This window comes from Pituophis catenifer, unplaced genomic scaffold (assembly GCF_029215685.1).
Source record: "Pituophis catenifer annectens isolate HBS135680 unplaced genomic scaffold, rPitCat1.0.hap2 SCAF_13, whole genome shotgun sequence".
NCBI lineage: Eukaryota > Metazoa > Chordata > Lepidosauria > Squamata > Colubridae > Pituophis > Pituophis catenifer.
In genome coordinates, this window is record NW_027256893.1 from 15,965,103 (window position 1) to 15,988,452 (window position 23,350).

Below are 23,350 nucleotides of genomic sequence, written 5' to 3' on the forward strand. Positions count from 1 at the left end.
TTTGTTTACATTCTGGCATATATTTTTTTTGGCTGGGGAGAGGAAAGAACCCTGATTTGGGAGGGTGTTTTTGGGGGGATTTCCTTTTTTTAAGAAACGAGGACCGTCATTTGGGACAACTCTAGGAGGCGCCTAAAAGTGTTTAGCTCTTTATCCTGAAAAGGAAGAAAATAAAAGTAAAATGAGCTCAGTGGGTTGTTTTTTTTCGTGATGCGTTTTACGTGCAAGTTTGAAATGACCAGGTATAAAAAAAATATCGCTATCAACCAACTGTTATGAAAGCCATAAAAGCTTTTTGTAAAGTTTCTGCAAATTTCCAAAAGGAGGGCCTCTCTCTCCTCTTGCTCTGTCTCTTCTCGGAAAATTGAACACATCTTTAAGGGAACTGGTTACTACTGTCCTTTATACCAGGAATCTCCAACCTTGGCAACTTTAAGACTTGTGGACTTCAACTTTGCTCGCTGAGGAATTCTGGAAGTTGAAGTTTAGAAGTCTTAAAGTTGCCAAGGTTGGAGACCCCTGCTTTATACAATCCTTCAGTGGCTCTCAACCTTTCTTTCACTATGGGCTCCCTTTAAATACCTTTTGTGGCCACCGACTATTTTATTTATTTATTTATTTACTTACTTACTTACTTACTTATTTATTTATTTAATTTTTATATCGCCCTTCTCCCGAAGGACTCAGGGCGGTGAACAGCCAGGATTAAAATACATACAATATGAAAATTAAAATAATTTAAGAAACAATTAAATCAAATTTGGCTTCCCCAATTTAAAACCCCTTACCCATAAAATTAACCAATTAAAAATTTTAAGCCAGCCCGGCTTGCTGAAATAAGAAAGTCTTCAGCGCCCGGCGGAAAGTATGGAGGTCCGGGATCAGTCGTATCCCTGGGGGGTAGCTCGTTCCAAAGGGCGGGTGCCCCCACAGAGAAGGCTCTCCCCCTGGGGGTCGCCAGTCGACATTGCTTGACCGACGGCACCCTGAGGAGACCCTCTCTGTGGGAGCGTATTGGCCGGTGGGAGGTTATCAGTGGCAGACTATGGCGCCAAACAACCAAGATGTAACTCAAGATTTAAATCGTAACATTTCTTCAAGTCTTCAGTGGACACCCCCACAACGACATCGTGCCCCCACCCAGGGTCTGCAGACCACAGGTTGAGAACCATTGCAGTAGCAATAGCAATAGCGCTTAGACTTATATACCGCTTTACAATGCTTTATAGCCCTCTCTAAGCAGTTTTAGTGTCAACATATCGCCCCCAACAATCTGCGTCCTCCATTTTACCCACCTCGGAAGAATGGAAGGCTGAGTCAACCTTGAACCCATCAGGATCGAACTCTTGGCAGTGGGCAGAGTTAGCCTGTAATACTACATTCTAACTATTGCATCACCAAGGGAGGGAGGGAGGGAAGGAAGGAAGGAAGGAAGGAAGGAAGGAAGGAAGGAAGGTGGAATAGCAATAGCACTTACTGCTTCACAGAGCTCTACAGCCCTCTCAAAATGGTTTACAGAGTCAGCCTCTTGCCCCCAACAATCTGGGTCCTCATTTTACCGACCTTGGAAGGATGGAAGGTTGAGTCAACCTTGAGCCTGGTGAGATTCGATCTATCAAACTGCTGGCAGCTGGTGATCAGCAGTAACCTGCAGTACTGCACTCTAACCACTGCACCACCGTGGCTCATACTTCACACCACAGTACAAAGTACCACTTTACACTTCAGTGGTGAGACCACACTTGTAGAGAGACTGGACTGCCATCTGTCAGAAATGATGTAGCGTCTCCTGTTTGGGGGTGGGGGGGTTGGACTAGATAGCCCAAAAGGTCCCTTCTAACTCTGTTAATCTGTTATATTGTGTCCAATTCTGATCACCATGATTAAAAAAAGAAGTAGAGGCTTTAGAAAGAGCGCAGAGAAGAGCCATTAAGATGATGATGATGATGATGATGATGATGATGATGATGATGATGATGATGATGATGATGATGGAGGCTAAATCATATGATGAATGGTTGCAGGAACTGGGTATGCCTAGTCTAACGAAGAGAAGGATTAAACCGTTTGTCCTCTTGCCAGCTTCTGGCAATTTTTAAATTACCATCATCCATTATCATCATTAAATAATAGGCCCATATCGAGCCTATTGTACGAGCAAAATCGTACAATATATCCAGTACCTGAAAAACATTGCTAAACCATTTCTCCTTTAGTTAAGTAATTTCTCCATCTCCTACATTCAAAATTACTTTTGAAGATTTTTGCATCCAAGCATTTTACATACAGTATACTCTACTGAATCAGTGGTTCGAATCCCTAGCACCGCGTAACGGAGTGAGCTCCCGTGACTTGTCCCAGCTTCTGCCAACCTAACAGTTAGAAAGCAGGTAAAAAATGCAAGTAGAAAAATAGGGACCACTTTTGGTGGGAAGGTAATAGCATTCCGTGCGCCTTTGGCATTTAGTCATGCTGGCTACACAACCACGGAGACGTCTTCAGACAGCGCTGGCTCTTTAGCTTTGAAACAGAGATGAGCACCGCCCCCTAGAGTCAGGAACAACTAGCACATATGTGCGAGGAGAACCTTTACCTTTACCTTTATATTCTACTGAAGCCTCCAATTTTGTATCTTGGGTGGGAAGGTAGAAGTGACAGTTTGATCCATTAATGCAAGTCAGAGAGAGAGAGAGAGCACACATTTACCAGATTAACTGAACCCAATTTATAGAACCAAGAGTTTGGCCATTCTCTAAAGCCCAGTATCCTTGCATTTGCTGAGTTTTTTTCCAATGAACACCAGAAAAACCTCCTAAAATAGTTGACAGAACTCAAATGCAAAACCAGAAATAATCAAACCTTCTCAATGTTTTAAATTGGCTTCTTGTCAAAAAAAACCAGGGATCAAAGGGGATGCAAGGTACAAGATTAAGATTAAAGATTAAAATGGCAAAATTAAAAAAAGCAAAGTGCCATACAAATTGTAATGTGCCAACATTACAATTGTTACTGAATGTGACTTTTGATCCAACCCACAATCTCAAAAAGGTTGGCTTGTTATTACAGTGGCTTAGCAGCTAATAAAAAAAACAATATTTTTCTGTTTATGTACCAGACAGACCCGCTGAGAGTCCTGGGCATTTCTTGACTTTTATCACGAAAGGAACAAACAAGCGAGTGGATGAAGCTTTATTATTATTATTATTTTTTTAAGAAATAAAAGAAGTGCAGCTCCAAGGGCTCGGTTTTCCCATCACATAGTTTACCCAGTGTAGACCAATATTATAAACTGGCAATCATTGGATTTTTTTTCATTTAAACAGTCCCGGTAATCCCTGTGCTAGCTGTTGTCAGCCAGCCACGCCTCGTAACAGGTTCTGACTGGGTCGTAGAAAAACTCACATTTCTAGAAGCAAAAGGAACCAATTTTACAGGCGGGTACAAACAAAAGAGAGGGTTAATTCATAGCAGTGGTTTCAACTGGCATCCATGTATCCGGGGGGCGGGGGTCAAAGCAGTGGTGAAATCCAATTTTTTTTACTACTGGTTTTGTGGGCGTGGCTTGGTGGGCGTGGTATGGCTTGGTGGGCTTGGCTTGGTGGGCATGGTAGGGGAAGGATATAGCAAAATCTCCATTCCCACCCCACTCTGGGGCCAGTCAGAGGTGGTATTTGCCGGTTCTCTGAACTGCTCAAAATTTCCGTTACCGGTTCTCCGAACTGCTCAAAATTTCCGCTGCCGGTTCTCCCAAACCTGTCAGAACCTGCTAGATTTCACCCGTGTGTCAAAGGCAGATGGAACTATGTTGGGTTGGGATGACTTCTGTGAACCTGCAGGAGGAATCACTCTGAGCTACCCTTTTCCCTGGGGAACAAGTACAGATTGGGAAATCGAGGGACAAGAAAAGTCCTCCCACCCACCCCTCCCACAGTAATAATGAAAATAGTGGAAGAATTGCAGCAACTGTCAGAAGCAGTAATGCTCGCGTGGCTTCCAAAAAGGGATGGACCCATTCATGGAAGTGTTGGGGGGGATCAACAGCTATTAGCCTTGAGGGCAGTGGGGCAACCTCTGAAGGCCATCTCCTAGGAGGTTAGTGGACTTCCCCAGGCAGCCGGCTGGTCAATGTGAAAACAGATTGGTGAACTAAATGGACCAGAGGTCCAAGCCAACAAGGCACTGCTTATGTTCTGATGATGGCAGAACAGGGGTGTCAGACTCAATTTCATTAAGGGCCGCATCAGAGTTGTGTTTGACTTTGGAGGGCCAAGTGGGTAGGGTGGGGTGGGCGTGGCCATCTCGATGTCCTGCAGCCCTTTCGAGCTCCGTTTTCACTGGCAGAGGGCTGCAGGAGGCCGTTGCAGCCGAAAACAGAGCTCGGGAGGGCTGCACACGGCCCTCACAAGCTCCGTTTTGGCTGGCGGAGGCACCTCAGTCCTTTGCTGTTTCTAGGGCAGCCCCACGGGCCAGATCTAAGCATCCCACGGGGCAGATCTGGCCCACGGGCCTCGAGTTTCACAACCCTGACCTAGAAAGAAGACTTTACTACTACCGTAAATGACCTCTTTCTTGACACACGTCAACGTGGGTCATGTATGGTTCCTCTTTACCCATGGATGGAGTTACTTATTCAAGGGCATCAAACCCAGCCTTACATTCAAGTAACCAAGGTCCCCAAGGACCTCGGTAAACTTTGAACATGTCCACTCTTTAGCCACAAATATGCCGTAAAATGAACAAGAGGAGCTACAGGTGGGATCGTCAAGCTTCTAGCTCTTACTACCTAAAGCTGACCTTCGGCCATGGCTTAAGCGCGGTCTACTGAATAAACCACAACTGACCAGGTTCATACAGGATACTCCATCCAAGCCATGGCCTCAATAGCTTTCGCACAGCACGTGAAGCCACGCCAGGCAGCGTCAAACCCATCAGGGAGTCCAGACCAGGAATCAATTCCACGGCAATGCTAAAACTATTTTTTTATTGAGATTGGCTATAATAATGGAATTTTGTAAGCCTGGTTGTGCTGGACTTCCCCCCCACCCTCTTCTTATACTCAGGAGAATTAGGGAAGTGTCTGAGCCGGTTCGGCATTCTTCCTGCTTGTTTTGGACTTAATCCATGCTTTCTCCTCCCGTTGCTTTGGTAACAGATCTAGTCTACCTCTCTCAAGGTCATCCTCCTCACTTTTTAGAGCCAGACAACCATTGTATCTCTCCTCTATCCATCTCGGCACATTTATAACTGAAAGACGGGAAGAGAGAAAAGAGGCTGTGAAGACTCTTTCTCCCCGGCTGTCTATAAGCTATTCTTCGCGAAGACAGACATGCTGTAAAGAAAGAGACAAACGAGACATGGAGGTGTAAGACAGTGATGGTATTCAGCCGGTTCTATCCGGTTCTAGCAAACCGGTAGCGGCAGCAGCGGGAGGCTCCGCCCACTTGCCCAGACGTCATCACGTCCCATTTTTTGACACTCTGCGTATGCGTGGAGTCGCACACGCTCACATTTGCGAACCGGTAGCGAAGGCAAGTGAAATCACCCCTGGTGTAGGCCGAGAGTGGGGTATCCTACCGTGGCACGCGCACCGGGGGGAGCTAGCGAGGTGACGTGCCCCCTGGTGTCATTGTACCTAGGATGTGGATTATGGGACCTGTGCCGTTTGCCCGGTCATGGCACACAGGGTGGGCTTCTGCCTGCGGACGTGAGCCTTCAGCACACCAACAAAGACTCGTCATCACTGGGGCTCCTTTCAGGGAGAGGGGGGGCGGGTATTGGCACTTCCATGGAATGGCAACAAGGAGGGTGAATGCCAAAAGGTTCTTCGTGACATGAGTGCGGGTCACCGTTGGGCCGATGTTCCCCCCGAAGAGGGAGGGCTCCATGGCTTTCGGGGTACCCAGACTCCCAGTTTTTTAAGGGCATTGAGTGACGCAGTTCTTCCCTCAGCAGCTGAGAATGCCTGCCATCTCCAGCTGTCCTGCCATGTGACCTCCTGCTCCGTTGGTGAATTTCTGTCACTCTTTCCAGCAAAGGGTCCCTAAATGTTCTTCCTGAATCTGCCTTGCCAGCTTGTGGAAGTCTGCCCTCAGAGGCATCTTCGGCCATACAGCTGTGCTGGCTCTCAGCGTCCGGCAGAGCAGCTGGGCAAGGGCTTGGCACACTCTCAGTGGATGGTACCTCTGTTGCTTCTGCCTGCGAGGCCGAGGGGCTGTTGCCAGGTTCGGAAACCCCTCCAGGTGGGCCACAAGCCTCCTCAGGAGAGGCCGGCAGACTCTCCGCAGGTGCCTCATCTGTGCAGTTCAGGATCCCGTCCCCCAGAACCGTCTGGGAGGTGCGCGCAGGGTGCAAGAGCGGAACCTGGCCCCTCGCTCGCGGCCTATGAAAGAATCTGTTCCAGAGTCTGCCCAAACGTTGGCGGGAAGAGCTGCGCCTCGAGGAATGGCGCCTCATTTGCCGCCTCATGGCCGTTCGGATGTTCTGCAGCACGGAAGCCTGCAAAGATTTAAAAATTAAAAAAAAAAAATCAAATATTTCCCCTAGTGAGTTTCGTCAAAACTCTAATTTTGATTCGACCTAGAAATAAGGAGAAATTTTCTGACAGGGAGAACAACCAACCAATGAACAGACGTTGCCTCCAGAGGTCCAAACACATATGTGTACATTTGTGTGTGTGCGCTTTGGGCACTCGGCACCAAAAAGGTTAACCATCACTGGTATAGGTTCTCCTGCTTGAGCTGGGGGCTGGACTAGAAGAACTCCAAGGTCCCTTCCAGCTTCTTTCTTATTCTTCCTGATATCTATACCTATTCCTCTTCTATTCTAAGGCCTTACCTGGGATGCATTATAAACAGGGAAGTCTTCCACAGGTGGAATGAGGCCTTGTGCGATCAGCTGCCCGTAAGAAGGAGGAGCTTCGCGCCTTACGAACTCCGCCTCCAGGCGAGTCATCTGGGTTTCAAATGCCCTGGAAATGGGATCAAAGGAAAAATGAGGGAGAGGAGAGAAACTGACCAGGTAACATCAAGTGTGGACGGGTGGATCGCTTCTACAGGAAGTCCTGGACTTACAACCATTTGCTTAGTAAGCATTCAAAGTTACAAGGTCACTTAAAAAAAAGGTGGCTTATGGATGGTCCTCACACTTACGACGGTCATCGCATTCCCAACAGTCACACGATAAAAATTCAGGCAACTGGCAAGTATTTGAAATGCTTGCAGCATCCCGGGGTCACGTGATCACATGGCCTGGGTCCGGGGACCTTCTCACCCCACTGGGATTGGCCTGCCCCACTTGTACCGGCAGAGAAGGCATGCTGTGGATCCTGTCAGCCCGATTATTCCGGTTGGCGGGATCCAGGAGGAGGGCCTTCTCTGCTGTGGCTCCTGCCATCTGGAAATATCTTGCCCAACTATGTGAGGTTGGCCCCAACCCTCCCTATCTTTTCATAAAGGCCTAAAGTCACCTTGGAGCCCCTGTGGGGGAACAGCGCAATGGAGGTGGTTGATTGTTCCCTCTTTCTGGAACATCATTCCTCCTGTCAAGGTGATGGAGAGTCAACAGCCCCCAGGTCTGGGGGTGGCTGATGAGGAAGAGGAGGAACAGCTGGGTCCTGTGCCTGACGCACAGATGCGCAGAAGGCAGAGGAGAGGAGAGCAGTGGAAATCTGTGGGCTGATCCTGGGGAAGGAAGAGCCACTTCTGCTAGTGAAGCCCCACCCTAGCTCTGGGGATAAAAGGCAGAGGGCAGCGATGACTAGATGTGGCAGACAAATATTCATCTTCTGGCCGGATGGACTTGTTAGCTTGCGATGAGTGAGAAACTTTTTGCATGGGCTGCTGGCACTCCTAATGAAAGGAATCTTTGAGTTAACTTCTGCGCATCCACACGTCAGGCACTGGACCCAGCTGTTCCTCCTCTTCCTCATCAGCCACCTCTAGACCTGGGGGCTGTTGACTCTCCATGTGAGGGCTGACGGATGGCCCAGGCTCTGCCTCTGTCTCTCTCTCTCTGCCATCTCCATTCACTCTTCCCCCTCGGAGCCCTCTGGGTTTGTCGTGTTTGCGGAATTGGATCAGAACACAGACCCAACAGCATCCTCTTCTCCTCACCGGTATTCCCTGCTCCTCAGGGAGTACAGCTTGAAGGCACAACCCAAGGCGATCACCAGCAGCAGCCCACAAACCAGGCTCCCGATGAGAGCAGCCGTGATGACCTTCCGGGGCACGATCACCAAACAGTTGTGCTCATCGCTGCCGTCCTGACAGTCCTCCTGGCCGTCACAACGCCAGGTCTCAAAAATGCAGAGGTTGGTGCCGCAATGGAAGTTCCCCGGCTGGCACACAAAACAGTTCTTCTCATCCGACCCGTTGGGGCAATTCTTCTGGTTGTTGCATCGGTCGAGCAAGGAGTAGCACAACCCGCTGTTCCCCTCGCAGGGGTACTCGTTCTTCTGACAGGCGGGACAGTTCTCCTCGTCCTTACCGTTGGCACAATGCCACCACCCGTCACAGTGCTGCTTATCGGAGTAACATTCCTCGTCGTCCCCGCACGGGTGCTCCCATGGAAGGCAATAGCCTTTGACTTGATATGTTGCGTTGAACCCGTGGCCTGTGCTTTTCGACCAGGCGTAGTACAAGATGGTCATCTGGCCCTTGGAGGACTCCAGGCTGACCGAGTGCTTATTATTCCGATATGAGAGCGTCTCTATCAGCTTGTGGGCTTTCTCCTCTAAGCCGTCGTACACCTTCACGTAATCCTTGTAGCCCAGCTGCAAGCTGAGCTGCAGAAGGACGTGGCGGTTATCTTGGGTGTCCACCTGCCACGTGCAACAGAGGTCGGCCCGATTCCGATCCAGGCGGAACAAATCCGGCGAGGCAAAGGACCCATAGAAATTGCTCAGTTTCTTGCCGCAGGAGAGATCGGGGCAATTTTCTTCATCGGAGCCATCGCTGCAGTCTTTTACGGTGTTGCATTTCAGCTCGTTCAACAAGCACTTGGTGGAATGGGCAATGTTGCACTGGAACGTCCCCGAAGGACAGATGTTGGACTGGGGCTCCGTCGGGGGGAGGCTGCAGTTTTTCTCGTCAGAATTGTCCCCACATTCGTCCATGGAATTGCACTTCCAAGTGATGGGGATGCATTTGCCATTGAGACAGTGGAATTCGTCCGATTGGCAGCTGGCTTGGCCAACCTTTCCTGCGAAGTAAGGGAGAAAAGTTAGAAACTTCTGCTGCAAGCATTAGAGGTTTATCTAAGGATTAGATTTTTTTTTTTATCCTGCCTTTCTTACTTTGTAAGCCCAAAGTCATCCAGGTGGGTTTCATGATTAAAGCAGAACTAGAACTCCCAGTCTCCTGGTGATTGGCCCAAAGTCACCCAGATGGCTTTCATGCCTAAAGTGGGACTAGAATTCCCAGTCTCCTGGTGATTGGCCCAAAGTCACCCAGATGGCTTTCATGCCTAAAGTGGGACTAGAATTCCCAGTCTCCTGGTGATTGGCCCAAAGTCACCCAGATGGCTTTCATGCCTAAAGTGGGACTAGAGCTCCCAGTCTCCTGGTGATTGGCCCAAAGTCACCCAGATGGCTTTCATGCCTAAAGTGGGACTAGAGCTCCCAGTCTCCTGGTGATTGGCCCAAAGTCACCCAGATGGCTTTCATGCCTAAAGTGGGACTAGAATTCCCAGTCTCCTGGTGATTGGCCCAAAGTCACCCAGATGGCTTTCATGCCTAAAGTGGGACTAGAATTCCCAGTCTCCTGGTGATTGGCCCAAAGTCACCCAGATGGCTTTCATGCCTAAAGTGGGACTAGAACTCCCAGTCTCCTGGTGACTGGCCCAAAGTCACCCAGATGGCTTTCATGCCTAAAGTGGGACTAGAATTCCCAGTCTCCTGGTGATTGGCCCAAAGTCACCCAGCTGCCCTCTCTCCTCCTCCTCGGCTCTTCCCCCTTCAGCTCCAAACTGTGTCAAACTGAATTCATGTCAGATTAACCAAAGATACAAACAATCCCACAGCCCAATTAAATTCAGGCTTGATAGCTAGCTTTCATGTCTAAACTGGGACTAGAGCTCCCAGTCTCCTGGTGATTGACCCAAAGTCACCCAGCCTGCTTTCATGCGGGACTAGAGCTATAGAGTGTATGAACTGTATGGAGTGTAAGTATGGAATGACCTCTGGTTGCTATCCTGATGTTAAAGATTAAGCTTCACTGAACTAAGTCCTACTTGATAGACCCATCTTGGCAGGTTTCTTGCCAACAAAAGAAGTTTACTGTTGCCTTCTTCCATTTTTTTAAAAACTTCCACAACTGAACTATAGACCAATATTGTCTGCTGGTCTCACCACTAGCAGTATCCTTGGGAAGAGACAAACGAGGGTCAGACTCACTAAAACAGCAACCTAACACTTTACTTTACTTTACTTTGATTTGATTTGTATACCGCCCTACTCCCGAAGGACTCAGGGCGGTGAACAGCCAACAATAAAATACATACATACAAAATTTAAAAAGCAGAAATAAAATCGAATTAAATAGTTTGGCCCAGACAGATTTTAAAAAACCCCAATCAATTTAAAAGAAATTAAACTTTGAATATTAAAAATATTAAAAAATATTAAAAAAAATATTTAAAAAGAGGGAGAAAGTTAGGCCAGGCCCGCCTGGTGGAATAAAAAGGTCTTAAGAGCGCGGCGGAAGGTGCGCAGATCCGGGATCCTCCGTATCTCCGGGGGGAGCTTGTTCCAGATAGTAAGTGCCCCCACAGAGAAAGCTCCCCCCCTGGGGGCCACCAGTTGACATTGTTTGGCCGACGGCACCCGGAGGAGCCCCTCTCTATGAGAGCGTACCGGCCGGTGGGAGGCTATTGGTGGTAGTAGGCGGTCCTAAGCCATGGAGCACTTTAAAGATGGTGACGAAAACCTTGAAGCGCACCCGGAAGACCATCGGGAGCCAGTGCAGCTCGCACAGGAGGGGTGTTACATGGGAACGCCATGTCGCTCCCATTACCACCCGCGCGGCCGCACTCTGCGCCAGTTGGAGCCCCATGTAGAGAGCTTTACAATAGTCCTGAAATTCTGAACACTGAAATTCTATCTTAGCAAGCACAACCTTCTGCTCTCAACTTGCTCCAAGCAAAATATTCTCCCCAAGGTTCCATCTCTTAACCTACGCAACGTCGTACTCATAAATCACTTTATAGTTTTGTTATACAGGAACGTCACCCGCAGGACTCGACAAAAGGCACTAGAGAAGACAAGAGTATGGCTGGGTTCACACATCACATTAAGCCATGATCGGTCGATATTGTTTGTTGCACAAAAATGATGGGTTGAGTTTATATAATGGAGCAAACCGTAAACGTAATCGGCAAACCTTCTGTTGTGGCCCGCCAGCGGCCAGCGGTGCTGGTGGCAGACTCAGACAGTGAGGAGGTTGGGGAGGAACATGGGCCAGTCCTGGAGTCTGGGGAAGGCTCTGATGAGGGCTCTGCATCGGAGGCAGAGAGAGGGCCAGAGCCGTCTGACAGTTATCAGCTGCCTTCGGAGTCGGATATCAGTGGGGCAGAAGAACAGCTGGAGCCTGTTCCCAGTGTGCGCATATGCAGAGCTGCCAGGATAAGGGAACAGCTAAAGAACAAGGATCGACTCAGGAGTAAAGCCACAGGTGGACAGTGAATGGCCCCTCCCAGAGGGAATAAAAGAGGAGCGAAAGGGGAGTGAAGTTTGCAGGTTACAATTAGTTCATTACTGCATTCTTGCCAAGTATTGCAGCATCTGAAAGATATCGGCCGGGCCATTCTCCAAGCCTGATAAAGGTCGGTAATTGTGAACTATCTTGAAAGACTATGGGAGAGGAAAGACTTTGCTGGAGAGGAATTCACTGTAAATTAAATAAAAGGGGTTTATCGGGACGAGGACTCAGCATCGTGCTGCTGGGGAAGCCTAGGTCAGAACAGATATCCAGAAATGGAATGAACCAACAGAACAGATTTTTACCTCGAATGTAAGAAAGGCGAAATCCCTGGGCCTGCGCTGAACTTGATGGATCTGAGTGGAAAAAGATCCAGATATGGTCCCTGGCAGAGATGAATGAAGGAGGGATAAAAGATCCACAGACTTTGTACTCCTCCCCTTTGGAAGAAGGACCCATCATCAACCAGTCTATGGAACATTTGGGAGAGTCCTCCACGTCAAAGTTCTTAAAACTATCGAGACAAAAAGATGGAGAAGAAAAAAAAAAAAGAAGACATACAAATGAAGGAAAAGCAACCTGGTTCACATCTTGCATTTCATCAGAGATTGGTGACCTTTGGAAGGGATGGCACTTGGCCTCCTGACCTTCTCAAGAACTTCAGAGACGGGTGTTTTGTTGGGTTTTTGGGCACAGGAAGGAGGATCCTGCCGGGATCTTGTCATAAGTGTGAGGAGCAGTCTTAAGGCACTTTTTTCAGCATCATTGCAATTTTGAATGGTGATTAAGCAAATGGTCATAAGTCGAGGACTACCTGTATTTTATAGATTAGATAGATAGATAGATAGATAGATAGATAGATAGATAGATAGATAGATAGGAGGGAGAGAGATGATAGATAGATAGATAGATAGATAGATAGATAGATAGATAGATAGGAGATGATAGTAGATAGATAATAGAGAGAGAGAAAGATATAGAAGTAGATGAGATAAATAGATAGATAGACAGACAGACAGATAGATAGATGATAGATAGAAAGAAAGAAAGAAAGAAAGAAAGAAAGAAAGAAAGAAAGAAAGAAAGAAAGATAGATAGATAGATAGATAGATAGATAGATAGATAGATAGATAGATAATTTGTTAATATTTAAAGAATTTTGTTATTATTATTTTTACGTGATTCAGGCAGAGTGGTTTTGCCAGCCTGTAACCAAGAAAGCCACAACAACTAATCGGCAAAGGCATTCTTATAAGCCGTAGCTTGAGAGCTACAAACAAGATTCCTTTTGTTGGTGTAACTGAAGGTAGAGTGAAATGTTAATTCATTAGACCAGGTGGAGGGGAAGGGTCTCCATTACTCTTGAACGTGCATTACATCACCTATGACATCATTCCCATCAATTATGTCGATGGCAGCAATAGCCAAATGGCACAAACAGCTCCGAGTGATGTATATCATTTGCATAATGACATATTACTCAGTGGTGTAAATTGCTGACATAATTGCACTTCCAGTTTATTTTGGATGCTCATTCATTATTTTGGTGGGATGTCTGTGAAATCTGCCCTAAACTGGAGTCTGTTGAATTGAGGTGTCACCACTGTGGAACAATGTCTGTAGTTCTATCAACAAAAGACATTTTGTTTAATCAAATACATTTTTATTTGTATACATTTTGACATAAAATATCTAATCCTGCGTTACTGTTTTGGCCATCTCAGGTCAAACTATTTACTGGCTAGGTTGTCCCAACACAAAAAGACTGTGTACTTTATGGCTCAGGCTGCCGTGTGAACTCAGCCTCCATCTTAAGTCAAAATTTTGTTGACTTCTTTAAAAGTAAAGGTAAAGGTTCCCCTTGCACATATGTGCTAGTCGTTCCCGATTCTAGGGGGCGGTGCTCATCTCCGTTTCAAAGCCGAAGAGCCAACGCTGTCCGAAGACGTCTCCGTGGTCATGTGGCCGGCATGACTCAACGCCAAAGGCGCACGGAACGCTGTTACCTTCCCACCAAAGATGATCCCTATTTTTCTACTTGCATTTTTTATGTGCCTTCGAACTGCTAGGTTGGCAGAAGCTGGGACAAGTAAGGGGAGCTCATCCCCGTTACGCGGCACTAGGGATTCGAACCGCTGAACTGCCGACCTTTCGATCGACAAGCTCAGCGTCTTAGCCGCTGAGCCATTGGGTCCCTTGGAATATATATATATATGTATACATATTTTAAAAAATCATACATCCCACCTAATAGTGATGACATCGCCACGATCTCCTTGGATGTACCAGCTGCAGTTCATGGCCGGGAGATAGTTGAGTGGCCAGGAAGGACTATAGATGACCCCTCGCCGTTCCATATGCTGCTCTGGTTTTCCACTACAAGCGGCTGTTGGAGGTAGCATCAAGAAACAGAAGGTTAAAACTCCACAGCATTTGCCCTTTCGGTGAAAAATACCATCAGGTTGATCTTTGCCTTATCAATTCCTGTTCCTTCTACTTTACTAAACTCTTTGCTTGCCTGGCTGAAATGCGCCGGGACAGGATTTTTTTTCCTAGGAGTGGATCAATAGCCTATATAGGTCTGCCAAAAGGAAAGGATTTTATTTTATTTTTTGTACAAAGCGAGCCAAAGAAATAAACATGATGTGCAAAACCGGTTAAGAAATCTCCTCAGCGTCAGGCAGAATTCAGAAGCAAAGCTAAGTACTATTTTTAAAAAAAAGATCAGCTGATCCTGAGAAGCGATTGATTTATTTTTTTTCCCTCATAAACCGACACACATTTTACTTTCCAAAATTAGTTTTAGAAGCAGGGGATGTTCTAAATCTGTTACCCTGCTGTTGTTTTTGGGTCCCAAAAGAGTAAGAAGATGCTATGACCATATAACGAGTGACTTGTTAAGGAAGTCATTCAGGGAACATCTCAGCATTTTCACTTATTTTGAAAGGGACCATCTTTTTCTTAATATGATACTTATCCGGGCTTATGAGTCACCAAGAAGACCATGAAACTTAAATTATAATTAAAAAGAAATGTATCTTACCTAAGGAAGGGACTGCACTCTCAATTTTCCCAGTCAAGAAGAGATTCACTGTTTTGAAAATCCAAAAACATGAATTAGACGCTACGATGGTGGCATTTACCGTAAGATATTGATGAAAAACATACCTATATCGGACAAGTTTTGAAAGTGTTGCTACAAGCCAGCTTGGGCTTAACTTTTCATGATGTCTGAAGTAAGAGGACGATGAGTAAAAGAATGAGGCATATACCTGCAAAATTTTGTAAAGTGGGAAGTCTGGTGGGGGAAAAAATAGGATTTTGGCTGGCTGAAGAATTCTGTGGATTGAAGTCCACAAGTCTTAAAGTTGCAAAATTTGGACAGCCCTGACCAAGGAGGTGTTAACCATGATTAAGTATGATTTGCTTAATTGTGGTCTGTATAAGCTACAGTTGGCTCCCTAACATGTTATACCAGTATTTTCAAACTTGGCAACTTTAAAATGGGTGGATATTCTCTCCCACCAGTATTGGGTTCCTCTTACCTTTGCTCGTGTGCATCTTATCTGCGCATGCGCACAGCGTCCGTGATGACGTCCAGGCGGGTAGGCGGAGTCTCCCACTGCCACCACTACCGGTTTGGGCGAACCGGTAGAAATCCACCACTGTCTGCTACCCTGGTGCCTGCTGTGTCTCCAGCCCCACATCGCAAACATTGTGACTTTTAAACCCTGCTTTTCTCTCTCTGACTTCCCCAACCGTTTTAGACACTTCCCAGCATCTCCCAGATTTCGTCTTCACCAAGCGGCTTCTGGTCCTTTCCTGCTAACACTTTAGCTCATTGGTGGCACAGCGGTCATTGTCATGCAATGTGTAAACTGAGATTTCAGCACGTTATGCAAACCAGTTTAATGCAACTTATTCAGAAACCCCTGCCTATGCAAACGGCAACTTAGCGGGAGGCACAGGCAGTATCGCCAACACAGCTCCAGAAGACACACTTAGGTGTTAGTACAAGCTACGATGACAAGATGTCATCATGTTGTCCTTTGATTTCATTTATTGACTTGATGGGTCCTGACTCCAAACGACTCTCGGCGGCTCAGGATACATCAGAGAATATAATGACACCATGAGAGGAAATAACCACCAACCAAAATAAAGAAAAAGAAGGTAGGGAACCTGGAAGTTGGGAGATGTTTTAAGTGCAGAGAAGAGCAACAAAAATGATCAGGGGCCTGGAAGCTAAAACATATGACGAACGGTGCAAGAATTGGGTATGTCTTTTTTTAAAAAAATAGTTTTTATTAGGCATTTTACATTTTTAAAATCAAAAACACAATAACAATAGAAATACAAAAAGGGGGGAAAAAAGAACATACACATACATCAAACGCTAAAATACAAAACTAACAACATTTATATACAATTTTACAACTTTCTGAATCAACATTTGTCTTTATGTTTAAATTCCATCTTCCTAACCCTTCTCTTATTTTTGTACACCCATAATTAACATTTTTGTAAGCAGGATTGTTACATATTTTTATATTCAGTGTATTAATACCGAATTTCAGTTTATATTCTTATTACTTAATTTGATTTCTATTTTCTAGCCAGGTATAAAACCTGTTCCACACTTTTGTAATAGTCCGAGTCATCTCTTTCTTTGATCTCCATTGTTAATTTATCCATTTCGGCGCATTGGAGGATCTTTTTAATTATTATTTCTTCAGGTGGTGTATTGGTCAGCTTCCATATTTGCGCTAAAGTAATTCTAGCCACTGTTAGAATATGCAATGTAATATAGTACAAACTTTTTTCCATTTCCGGTTTTAAATCCATCTTTTGGAGTGGAATTGGGTATGTTTAGTCTAGTGAAAAAAGGGGTGACATAATAGCAGCATTTCAGTATTTGGGGGGGCTGCCAGAAAGGAGAAGAGATCCACCTATTTTCCAAAGCACTGAAAGGCAAGACAAGAAACATGAATGGAAACTAATCAAGGAGAGAAGCAACCTAGAACTAAGCAGAAATTTCCTGGCAGTGAGAACAATTAACCAGTGGAAGAGGTTGCCTTCAGAAGTTGTGGAGGTTTTTAAGAAGAGACTGGACAGCCACTTGTCTGAAATAGTATAGGATCTCCAGATAGAGCAGGTGTCAGACTTCGATGCTATCTCAAAATAAATGAATTTCCAAACTGCTAATCTTTAAGGAAATCTTCTCTTTATTTGAGCACAGCAACCGGATCATGACTCTATGCGGACAAGACTGACCTTTTGCCCCCCAATCCCTCCCTTTCCGATCGCCAATTATCTGCTTCTCATTGGCTATCTTCCAAGTCACTCCACTGACTTCTTGTCTCGTCATTTCACAGGAATGTCCCCCCCCCCTTCATTTCCACGACGACCCAGCTTCAAAGGGATTTAGCAGGCAAAAGTTCAGGGCTTATCTCTCTCCTCTCTATGCCAGCGGTGAGACGCTGACAGCAGGGGGTTCAACTACAAGACCTCCAAGGTCCCTTCCGACTCTGTTATTCTGTTATTGTTCTGTTATTGTTATCTCACATCCAGAGGAGCGGGCTCCAACCAGGTTAGCCCAAGTAGTCCATGACTTGGGAGAAAAAAAACTTTGCAATGACAACAGTCTGGGAGCCTCCAGATCTTAGCAAGAGCCTTATTCCCTTGAGCACTTTCTTAAAACACCCCACTCTAAGTCCCAAAGCTGCTTTTTCAAGAGGCAACTGGACTTTCTGGTTTTTCTTTGAAGACATTTCGCTTCTCATTCAAGCAGCTTCCAGAATGAGAAGCGAAATGCCTTCAAAGAAAAACCAGAAAATCCAGTTGCCTCTTGAAAAAGCATTTTTGGGACAACCTCGACCTGGATGACTGAGAATCTCCATAGAACACCCTACTCTAAGCGCAATGACCTCACGTGCCCTCCTCTGGACTCTCGTGACCTAGAACAGGCTGTTTAACCAGGTCTTCCTGAAGAAGCTACAACTCGCTTGCTCTACTGAATAGGCCAGCAAAAGCCAAAGAGACCCCTTTAAGCTCTGCAGAATGTTTGATGTGACCTGAAAGGGCCTTTAAAATTCAGCCATGGTGCAATAGCCTACAGCACTGGCACCTTTCATTAAAACTACATCACAGTAAGACTCTGGCTTTTTATGTTATTTCTATTTATAGAATAACATTCCTTTCGATGGCAGGAAGGAGAAAATAAACCTGGGGAGGGGAAGAGGGGGAGGCAGCTGCTTACATCCCTGTTTTTTTTTTCCACCCAATGTTTATCCACCAAGATTAGAAATGTGTAAATCTGTGCATTTATACATCCTCACCCGACCTCACTTTCAATTTCCTCCAGCTCCAGGCTCCTGGCTACAAACTGTATCCAGTATCAATGACTTCCATGGGGAACTTATCCTAGATTAGTGATGGCGAACCTTTTAGAGACCGAGAGCCCAAAATGCAACCCAAAACCCACTTATTTATTGCAAAGTGCCAACACAGCAATTTAACCTGAATACGGAGGTTTTACTACCTATGCAGAGTTCAGCTAAATGTTCTAAGAAAAATGTGATAAATGCACTTTTATGCCCCTTCGTTTTTTTTTCTGCTTTTGAAATATTATGTTTAGCAACAATAAAAAAGAAAAACTTTAGTAATATCATTTCTCTTCCCCCTCTCTCTCTTTCCCCTTCTTTGTCTCCCTCTCTCTCTTTCCCTCCCCTCTCTCTTTCAATCCCTCCCTCTCTCTTGCCCTCCTTCCCACTCTCTCTCTCCCTCCCTCCCTCCCTCTCTCTCTCCCCTGTAGGAGAAACAAGGCAGAGTTCAGCTAAATGTTCTAAGAAAAATGTGATAAATGCACTTTTTTGCCCCTTCGTTTTTTTTCCTGCTTTTGAAATATTATGTTTAGCAACAATAAAAAAGAAAAACTTTAGTAATATCATTTCTCTTCCCCCTCTCTCTCTTTCCCCCTCTTTGTTTCCCTCTCTCTCTTTCCCTCCCTCTCTTGTTCAATCCCTCCCTCTCTCTTTCCCTCCTTCCCTCTCTCTCTCCCCCTCCCTCCCTCCCTCTCTCTCTCTCCCCTGTAGGAGAACCACGATGGAGCTGGGCTGGGGTGTGCCCATAGAGAGCACTCTGAGTGCCACCTCTGGCACGTGTGTCATAGATTCGCCACCACTGTCCTAGATCAGTGATTTTCAAAGTATGAACTGGTATCGGGTGCAAAGAATCGGGACCACACGTTAACTTCCAGGTAAGCTGCTTTATCACTCGTGCCCATAAGTAAGAATCTAGTCAACTAATGGGCAGCACTAAATTGGGGCTAGATAAGAGTCAATGGAATTCAAGAGAGCTGGACTTTAATTGTTTGTGAGAGCTTAAAGACTCTAGGCCAGGGGTCTGCAACCTTAAACACTCAAAGAGTTTGGACCCGTTTCCCCAGGAAAAGAAAACACCAGGAGCCACAAAAACCTTCCCATGCCTGAATATTTCTTAAACAGCCACAAAACAAGCATATGTAGTTGAATTAAACGTTCAACTTTTCTTTTCTTGGATTTATCCATGGTTGGCCTACCGGGAGTTGAAAAGCTCAATAAATCGCGTGCTGGCAGGTGTCACACATTGGCGGTTGTGACGCATATTTTGAGTGCCAGGGAGCCACAGCAGAGGGGTGAAAGAGCCACATGCGGCTCCAGAGCCGCAGGTTGCTGACCCCTGCTCTAGGCTGATTACTCACTTGACTCCGCCCTCCAGGCTCAGCCTGATCTTCTACTATAACTGTGGACCTCTGGGGATCCGCAAAGCCAAATCAACAAATATTTTTAAATGTCTCAGTTTTAATCTCTAATACAGCAAATGCTGATACAATTCCTATCCACCAAAAGCCCTTTGTGGTCCTCAATTATTTTTAAGAATGTAAAAGGGTCCTGAAAACAAAATATTTGTGGACCACTGCCCTAAATTAAACATAAACGGCAAGGCTCATTTCTGGAAAAAAAATTAAATTTTCCATTTGTCTGCCCGCAAGGTAATCAGCACTGATGATATTACCTAGTTTGGTAATGAAATGTCTGAAAGAAAACCACTAAGCTCAGACAGCTTCAAGGACCTGATTATCAACACTATATTTGGGAGGTGTTCGCCCACAGAGAAACTTATAAAGCAGTCTGTCAAATTAACTCTTCTTACTCACACTTACCAAGAAGTAAATCTATCTATTATCCACATTAATGCATCTTTGTCTTAGAGGAATTATTTAGCTAAAAAATAAAGCCTTCTCTTTACAATAAGTGCATCGTTGATAACCAATACGTAATAAATCAAAACCTGAGGCTGCTAACGCTAGGCAAACCGTCTCTCTATTTCTCTACTATAATGTCTCTCTATCAAAACTCCTGGAAAAATAAAGATCCTGCAATTGGCAGGATAGAAGACAGGAAGTGGAGCACACAGGAAACAATGCAAAGAATAAAACAACAAATATAGCAAAGGACATCATATCCTGATATTTCTCAACTGCTATCCACCCTTGATATTGCTAAAATAGTGAGCATCCATAGTGCATCTCTTACATCCTCTAAAGACGAGCAGCTACAAATTAAAAAGTGGGACCACTCTCCTAGCTTAGGTTTGGACAACCTTGCCATAAAGCCTGTGAAAATAACATTGCAGCTTTTCTTGAAATCAGTATCAGACCAAATAGGCTACTATACATAATAAATATACCTCGACAGCAAAATGCGTTCCTTTCGTTATTACGGGTTCCAGAATTTTTTAATTGAGCGGAAGCATTAAAGGGATGCCAAAAGAATAGGTTTGCGTAAAGAGTCATAATTATAAGAACCGGAAAGTTATTGCTATGTTCTGGCTTACGTCGTGAAATTTTGCAGACTATTTGACTTCCTGGCCCAGGAAATCATTCAATTAAATTCCTATTCTATCCTGTGACAGAGTCACCAACTTAAAAAATGAGCCTGGTGGCACAGCAGACTAATAGCCTGTTATTAACATTCAGCTGCCTGCAATTACTGCAAGTTCGAATCTCCCCAGGCTCAAGGTTGACTCAGCCTTCCATCCTTTCTAAGGTAGGTAAAATGAGGACCCAGTTTGTGGGGGCAATAAGCTGACTTTGTATAAATATACAAAAGTATGAAGGCTATTGCTTAATGCATTGTAAGCCGCCCTGAGTCTCCGGAGAAGGACGGCATATAAATCAAAATTAAAAAAAAATGTTTGCCTTACAGTCCAGAATTGATACAGCTGTTTCGAAATAAGCCCCAGTGAACTAAACGGGCTTCCCAGGTAAGCTTCTAACCGACTTTATAGTTGCATTACTATCCTCATAATGGTTTTATAAGTGCATTTCCTGCCTTTGAGCTAACTAAAAATCTATTCTAAAATGTGGTGGTTCTTAAAATAAAAAAAAAAAGATTGCTTTCTCTATCCATTATTCATATCTGGAAATTTTTCAATGGATTACATTAATAAAAGTTGTGTGTTTTTTTTTAAAAAAAATGTCCCGGACGCAGGGATAGAATTTCTATGATGTCATCAGCAAACAAATCAAGCCACAAACTGCCCAAACTTGTTGCAAAAATGGAACCGGGGCTTCTGCCTTCCTCAACGGTGTCTAACCAACTTAGCCAAAGCCGCTCAAGAGAGAGAAAGAGAGAGAGAGAGAGAGAGAGAGAGAGAGAGAGAGAGAGAGAAAGAGAGACAGAGACAGAGAAAGAGGGAGAGAGAGAGAGAGAGAGACAGAGACAGAGACAGAGAGAAAGAAAGAGGGAGAGAGAGAGAGAGAAAGAGAGAAAGAGAGACAGAGAGAGAGAAAGAGAGAAAGAGAGACAGAGAGAGAGAAAGAGGGAGAGAGAGAGAGAGAGACAGAGAGAAAGAAAGAGGGAGAGAGAGAGAGACAGAGAGAGAGAAAGAGAGACAGAGACAGAGAGAAAGAGGAAGGGAGGGAGAGAGAGAGAGAGAGAGAGGGAGGGAGGGAGAGAGAAAGAGAGACAGAGACAAAGAGAGAAAGAGAGACAGAGACAGAGAAAGAGGGGGAGAGAGAGAGAGACAGAGAGAAAGAAAGAGGGGGAGAGAGAGAGACAGAGAGAGAGAGAAAGAGAGAGAGAGACAGAGAGAAAGAGAGAGGGAGGGAGAGGGAGAGAGAGAGAGAGAGAGGGAGGGAGGGAGAGAGAAAGAGAGACAGAGACAAAGAGAGAAAGAGAGACAGAGACAGAGAAAGAGGGAGAGAGAGAGAGAGAGAGAAAGAAAGAGGGGGAGAGAGAGAGAGAGAGAGAGAGAGAGAGACAGAGACAGAGACAGAGACAGAGAGAGAGACAGAGAGAAACTCACCCACCCACCCACCCCACCTTAAAACCCACAGATCCCACACGGAACACAACCTCTGGTGTGGCAGCTGGGATCTCACCACCCGCCTTCGCTCCAGCCAACAAAGCTGATGTCACTTCATCCATCCCGCAGTGCCCTTGCACGAGGAAAAAAAAAACACGCGTGCTTGCCGAAGCTGCAGCCATGCACAACCCACCGGCGCTTCTCCCACTCGGGGAGACCTGCCAACAGCGCAAAAAAAAAAAAAAAATCCCATCCAGGTTGCTTCACCTGCACAAAAAGCAAGTTCGAATCTCCCCAGGCTCAAGGTTGACTCAGCCTTCCCTCCTTTCAAAGGTAGGTAAAATGAGGACCCAGATTGTGGAGGGCAATAAGCTGACTTTGTATAAATATATACAAAAGTATGAAGGCTATTGGCTTAACGCATTGTAAGCCGCCCTGAGTCTCCGGAGAAGGGCGGCATATAAATTAAAAGCAAAAAAAAGACAAAAAAGCGCCCTCCATCACCAAACAAAAACGCTCCCCCCCCCCTTTCCAAGCTGGATCCTGGACTCCTGATGTGTGTGTGTGCGTGGATTTGGGTGGGTGGGTGGGCAGAGGGGTGGATTGCACGACCTTAAGGAGTCCCCTAGGACGTCCCGCGGGGCGAAAAGCGGCTCTACCCCGCGCAGAAAGCGCTAGCTCGAGCGGACACGGGTGAGAAAGTGCGCGCAAAGGATCTGGATAACCTCCGGCTTCCTCCTTTTTGCGCGTCCCAAAACCAGATCGCCCCTTACCCCCGCTTGCCCAACCCGGAGGATGGGGGGGGGGGGTGCTGATCTCCCCCTGCCCCACACACCCGGGGGTGCCTCTATCTCCCTTAACACCCCCCCATTCCCCACTCCCCCGGTGGAAGACCCCCTTCCTTCCCCCCCAAAAAGCTCCGGGATCCGGCCTCGACTTACCCAAGCAGAGCGCAGCCAGCGGTGCCAGCGCGCCCTGGGGCCGGGGCTCTGCAGACGCCGCTTCCATGGCCAGCCGCTCTCCTCGCTGCGCCTCGGCCCGCCGGGGCGGCCGAGGATCACAGCGGTGCAGGTAAGAAGGGAGCAGCATCCCGTCCGGGTTCCATGGTCCTCTCGCCTCGCTTGGCGCCGCTGGCGACGGCTGGAGCTGGGAGGCCGCCGCCGCCGATCTGTTGGGACCCAGCCCCGCGTGACGCGACGGGCTCGGAGGGGCAGGTCGACAGCAGGCAATCCGCCCGGCGGGCCTCCTCCTCCTCCTCCTCCTCCTCTTCCTCCACCTCCTTCTCCTTGCCCGGCTCCGCCCCGCGC

General features: G+C 46.3%; 1 protein-coding gene across 1 annotated transcript; it reads right to left on the reverse strand.

The window, feature by feature from the left end:
* Positions 1–5,671: 5,671 nt before the first annotated feature.
* LRP3 (LDL receptor related protein 3) lies at positions 5,672–23,066 on the reverse strand. The gene is made up of 7 exons (XM_070952965.1): positions 22,985–23,066; positions 14,737–14,784; positions 13,941–14,079; positions 11,999–12,207; positions 8,112–9,198; positions 6,835–6,967; positions 5,672–6,495 (listed from the first exon to the last, which is right to left on the reverse strand). The coding sequence occupies exons 1-7, from the start codon at positions 23,049–23,051 to the stop codon at positions 5,713–5,715; spliced, it is 2,466 nt and encodes an 821-aa protein (XP_070809066.1). The 5' UTR covers positions 23,052–23,066; the 3' UTR covers positions 5,672–5,712.
* Positions 23,067–23,350: the final 284 nt, after the last annotated feature.